The 6,174-nt window shown below is 37.8% G+C and overlaps 1 protein-coding gene across 1 annotated transcript in view; it reads right to left on the reverse strand.

Annotated features, from left to right (window-relative positions):
- The window catches only part of dcc (DCC netrin 1 receptor), a 506,882-nt gene extending 503,188 nt beyond the window's left edge, over nucleotides 1-3,694 (reverse strand). The window contains exons 1-3 of the mRNA XM_037692532.1: nucleotides 3,673-3,694; nucleotides 2,595-2,745; nucleotides 2,282-2,418 (exon numbers count right to left, since the gene is read on the reverse strand). Of these exons, the coding sequence (XP_037548460.1) occupies nucleotides 2,282-2,418; nucleotides 2,595-2,745; nucleotides 3,673-3,694 (310 nt within the window). The remainder of the gene's footprint in view (nucleotides 1-2,281; nucleotides 2,419-2,594; nucleotides 2,746-3,672) is intronic.
- Between the last annotated feature and the right edge of the window lie 2,480 nt (nucleotides 3,695-6,174).

Genomic DNA, 6,174 nt, shown 5'->3' on the forward strand with positions numbered 1-6,174 from the left:
TGTAAAACATTTACAAAACCTATTTTTATTTTACAGAAAAGAGCTGTAAGAATTATCACCAGAAAGCATTACAGTCACCCATCAAGCACATTATTTTATCAACTGAACTTATTGAAGTTCCATGATTTGGTAGATTATAGTATTTTATCAGTTATGTATAGGGCTCAAAATAACACATTACCATTAAATATCCAAAGAAATTTAGTTAAAAGACAAAGTTGTTATAATCTTAAGGAGATAGAGATATTTGTCAAACCAAAGTTCAGAACTAGTCTGAAGGGAAGGTCTACCTCAATCCAAGGAGTTGGATTGTGGAATGATCTAGAGAGTGATGTGAAAAATGCCAAGTCAATGTGTACATTTAAGAAAAAGATCAAATCTAGATTGTTAAAAAAATATATATGAAGTAGCTTAGTGTGTGTTTTGTATTAGAATTAGAAAAATTAGAAAGAGTTATTCATTTTATTCTGTTACTTGAAGATTATTATGTCTGAAATAATTGTTTGAAAAAAAGGGCAGATATAATAAGATTTTTTCTTCTTTCTGCTGCCTTTCATTTTAAATCTTTTGTATCTTTCTTTATATTGTTATGGAATTGTTTTGTACCTTTTTAAAATGAATAAACTTTATACCATACCATACCATACCATTTGTACTGAATGTCTCACTGAGGTCTAGAACAGAACAAGGAACCACTCTGGGAGGACTGGACTCTACAAGTCTTCATGCTCAACTTTCATTTTCCTAAGAACAGATGTTTTTGTTTGGTCATTCACATTCTAATTTAAATGTGTCCCTCAATAGACGACAGCGGGAATGGTCTGCAGCCCTGAAGGGACATTTGTCACCGTTTGCAACCAAAATGTTAGTTGACTTCGGCCACAAGTCAAGTCAAGTCAAGTCAAGTCAACTTTATTTATAGAGCATATTTAAAACAGAACCTGTTATCAAAGTGCTTAACAACAACAACAGCAATCAATGGGAGTAAAATTAAAGAGAAAAAATACAATACACTAATAATAATAACGGAAGAATTAATAAAAAGCATTTAAAACACAGGGTCACAGAACAAAAAACACTAGATCAATTTACACTGTATGAAATGCCTGAGACAACAGATGAGTTTTAAGCAGGGATTTGAAGTGAGGAAGGGAGGTGGCCTGCCTGATGTTGGGGGGCAGGTTGTTCCAGAGTTTGGGACCCATGATTGAAAAAGCCCGATCTCCTCTGAGCTTCTTGTTTTTGGAACAGCCAAAAGCAGCTGATCAGATGATCTCAGGACCCAAGAGGGAACGTAAGCTTCCAGAAGCTCAGAGAGGTAAAGGGGTGCGAGGCCAATTAAGTATTTGAAGGTCAACAGAAGAATTTTAAAGACTATCCTCGTGCGAACAGGGAGCCAGTGAAGGGAGGACAGAACTGGTGTAATATGTTCAGACCTACGAGATCCAGTTAAAAGCCGAGCAGCAGCATTCTGGATGAGCTGAAGATGTGAAATGGAGGCCTGGCTGATCCCAGCATACAGTACATTGCAATAGTCCAATCGGGTCGTGACAAAGGCGTGGATTAGTTTCTCAAGGTCGGGTCTGGACAACACTGTCAAACTTGGTCAGAGTCTAAAACCATCCCGAGATTTTTACCAGACTGCTTAAGATATGGCTGCAGAGAGTCCAGGTTGACAGGATCAATGGCGGCAGTTGAACTAGGGCTAAAGGCAATGACTTCAGTCTTCTCATCGTTAAAACTTAAGAAATTTGAAGCCATCCAGGCCTTAAGGCCACAAGTATTGCCATCTGAGACAGGGTTTATTCTGCAAACAGGTCTCACTAGTAAGAGTCCCCAATGCTCATTATGATTACTCTGTCTAAATAAAGGTTGAATGAATGAATGAATAGTCTACAGCCATATGGTTCATCGTGTTTGGCCACAAAGTTCGACATGAGTAAGATGTGAGTAAATGTGAGTAAGGTTGTGACTAAGAAGTGCGACTTCAGTAAAAACTTGAAGCATCCAAAAAGTGTGGAGTGTTTTCATTCTAAACTTTGAAGACAGGTCATAATTGTAATATTTGTCTTTTTATCTGTTTAATATTATTGAGGTTTGTGAAGAAAACGCTGAACGTTTTATTTCCACACAACGCCAACCTCATATTGTTGCTGACGTGGGTTTGGATCCGAGCGGTTCCGTCCCTCCAGTATTTCAGTTTTTAGGCAGTAAATTATATAAAATTAGCATTTTATTCCAACATCCATTTGTAAACCTGCCTTCACGTGCACATTCTCACCAAGGACGGCAAGTTCTGCCTGTGCTGTGATGTTCTGGTTCTTATTGGTGGCGGTGCAGATGTAGGTGCCGGAGTCATCGTCGGTGATGGTTCTGATGATCAGGTTACTGCCTGCCAGCAGAGAGAACTTCTTGTTCCTGCAGAACAACAAAGACAGGTCGACTCAGGTCATCTCTGCATGTCCAGAATGCAAAGCTTCATTCTGAACGAGGCCCTGTTCAACATCAGGAATGAACACTAAAGATCGGATCAGCCAGGGCAAGATATTTTTAAAAACTGGAGGTTCTGGTTCTGAACTAACAGGAGGACGAACCAGCTCTGGATGACTTCATCTCCTCTCCTCCACTGGATGCTTGGGGTCGGGTACCCCGAGGCGGAACATTCCAGCACGGCGTCCGTTCCCAGCGGGGCCGATACTCTGGTCGGACGCTGGAGGAACTGGAGGTTCCGGATCACGCCAGGTTCTGGAATTAAAAACAGGGAGAGGGAGAAGAAAATAAAGCTTCAAAATAAACCCCCCCTTTTGCTGTCAATCAGAACTAAGGTGTCTCCTGTTTTATTTAATGAACCCAAAATTATTTAATCTAGTATTAGCCACTACATTTTGGTGTCCAACGTAGTATGAGTCTTTGGGAAACTTCTGGTCTTCTCTTCTACAGCTTGAATTCAAGATTTTGGGCCCATATTCAAGATAATTATGATTTTTTTTAAATAAAAGATTCTTGTTCACGTCTGCTGCTGAGGTGACCGGACCCCAGGCTTTTAACCAGGCACTGTTGTTCCTGTATTGATAGCAAAAAAAACTTTAAATCTGTCGACAGATTGCAGCTGAAAAAATTACAAGTGAAATCTAAAAATAGTAATGCATTGTGCAGTGTAAGCGAACGGCAACAATTTTGTGAAACTGGGAAAAAAGTCTGCTGTGATAAAAAAAAGGCCTAGAGTACAGAAAAGCAGTTTCCGAAGAGAGAGCAATGAGTTGCTGATTTTGTGCCAGACAAGAGGTTCTAGAATTTAGGACAAGAAGGTCCGTGTGTTTTTTGAGATGACTAAGAGAGTCGTTCTTTATTGTGTTATGATTTTTTAAGATGACAGAGACGTCTATTGTGTCGGATCCCAGAAGGCATGTAAAAGTGTTTCTGAAGAGCTTAAGCTATATTGATTATGTTGTGTATGGGTGTGAAGTGGTTGTAGGCCTGAAGTAAATAAATAAAATAAATAAATACGATACATAATTTTATATACTAATAGTTGAAGTTTTAAACTTAAAAAATAATAATAATAGCTTTTTCTCTGCGGTTCTGCTGATCATTTACACAACACCAGTGGCCCCCCTCTTTGAATCTGGAGGTTTCTGAATCCACCTTCCAGAGTGGAGGTTTTTCGCTGACCGCCCGTTGATAATTTAAACATCTCCCGCTGAGGCTTTGTGTTAACCACATGCGCACACGCGCGCACAGACAGACCTATATTTCTATCAACATGGCGCAGACACACTGCTTTCAGAACTACGACTGATGGAATATATTTTTAATCTCGTAGTTAATCTACGTCAGATTCCAGGTGCTGTGACCAACATCTGTGTTGGAAGAGACACAGTCGGATCCAGTTCTAATGTCGCTGTTTATAGAACGAGGAATACGCACACGTCGCGCTGCACTATAACATCTAAATGTGCTAAATAATAAGTTTAATACTAATAAACAGTATTTATCTTGTTTGAGATATATAATGATGCTCTCTGAGCTAAATGAAGCTATCTGGACATTATGTAATTCAAATTATGTGATTACAATGATGCTAAACATATTGCGTGTTATTAAAGTTGAAAATGAAGACATCAGGTTTAATTTTTATTTTTTTTATTTATTAAACACCACAAACTGTATGTCACACAAACACTGATAATTAAACTGAACACACTATTAAAAACAAGTTAACTGAACTGTAAACTACATTAATGAACTGGACTCTTGTTTTCATCCTGGATGTCCCATGTTGTTCATCTGGCTCGTTCAGGCTGTCACTCCTTTGATTAATGCAGCTTAAAACATTCAATGGATTGAATAAAAGAACTGAGGGGGGTTTTAAATAAATAGTTCATCCAACATCTCTCTCTTCGATGTCCTCCTGCACTGCACTTGGGCCGAGCCTCGTTCAGAACCGGTCCGCCTGGTGGAAGACAGCTTCTTCTTCTTTCAGGAAAAATAAAAACTCAGTTGGTTGTTTTGTAGCCGAAGTAAACACAAACTAACATTATTACGAACGTTGATTTACCTGCAATAAATCAGTTACTGATTATCACGGAGTAAAGTCCGACATCGTTGACTCGGTTCTGGTCCACTCAGCGACCGGTGTGGAGCTGTTAGACGAAGTGATCTCGCTTGGTGTCAAATCTGTTGACTCTTATCCAAAATCCAGCTTTAACTTGTTATTAAGTTGTTGTTTGCTGAGCTTTTAGCCCAGAGGAAAAGAGCGTGGCGAGGCAGCACGCATGCACATTAAGTTAAAGTACAAAATTCATAGCACCAACCAATGACCGGGCATGGTAACTACAGCGGATTCGGGAGGGCTGGGGGGATTCCTCCGGATGCATGTAAACACAAAATCCGACCGTGTCAACGCAAATATTTTCCTCTAATTAACATACGAAAAAAACATATGTTTCCCCCCATCGTGTCCGTGTAAATAGGGCCTTATATTTAAGAAGCTTCTTTGACATTAAATTAAACAAATGAAACAATTAATGATAATTTTTTACAAAGGAAAGATGTCTAACAAAATGCATGATTTTAAAAAGGGACTTTAAACTAATCATGAAATCATAATTATATTTTGAATATTCTAATGGTACCAAGGGGTTGTCAGTGCACTGAAAAGATATTTAATTTATCTCACCAACCACAAAAAGATCAACTTATAAACTAAAATTAACTACAACAACTAAAATTTGTCTCTGCAGATGAGAAAATGTTGCAACAAGCTAAAATAAAATTTTTTAATTTGATGTGATCGTTAAACGAACATAATGTACAAAGAGTATGTTAATGTTGACTTTTCATTTCTCACTATATCTATTGTATTTTTTTTCTACAGGACAGGTTGGACGATCGACGACTCAAGTGAACTATATTACCTGTCTAATCTATTGTCTAATCTATATTTCTGTTCCATTTCAAAGCTGTTTAAATGTTTGTTACACTGATGTTTTTGACTGCATGATGAATTATTGTGATATAACCAAAGGACATTTTTTCCTGCGCATGCGAAAAAACTGTTGAATAGAAAGATGAAAAGATAGGGTCAGTTAGAAGCTAGGTTTATTGTTTCAGCTCCTGAGTACAAAAAGGATCCATAAAGCTGTTCTATCCTGATACTTCCACTCAGTTAAGTATCAAACACACAAACACACATTAATACACTGAAAATCATGGCTGTTGAATCAAATGAACTAAAAGTGTTTCTTAAAACAAACAAAGTGGTGGAGAAATATTAATGCTAAAACAATAATTATTTGGTAGAATGAATGTGTTGTATTGTATTCGCTTGTTCTTTTTACATATATTTTAAGCAGGAAATGACTGCAAGCCATGTTTAGCAGACCAAAGGCACTGCAGAAGCAGAGAAGCATCTGTTGGAGAAATAAGAAAATGCCCAAACGGTTGATTCAATTGAATGACTCAATATAAGCATGAAATCTAAAAGTTAGCAAATCCTTACCACTACTAACCTTAACAAATGTCTACACACATGAACTGCATGAAAATGCACAGTCACACAATCACTGCATTAAAATGATAACAGGGAGGTGAATGACATTGAAACTATAACAGGGAGGTGGATGACAAGCAAAACTTTGAGTAGCTACAGCTTAATTTTGAAAACTATTAACA

This window comes from Nematolebias whitei, chromosome 18 (assembly GCF_014905685.2).
Source record: "Nematolebias whitei isolate Nwh7 chromosome 18, NemWhi1, whole genome shotgun sequence".
Lineage (NCBI taxonomy): Eukaryota > Metazoa > Chordata > Actinopteri > Cyprinodontiformes > Rivulidae > Nematolebias > Nematolebias whitei.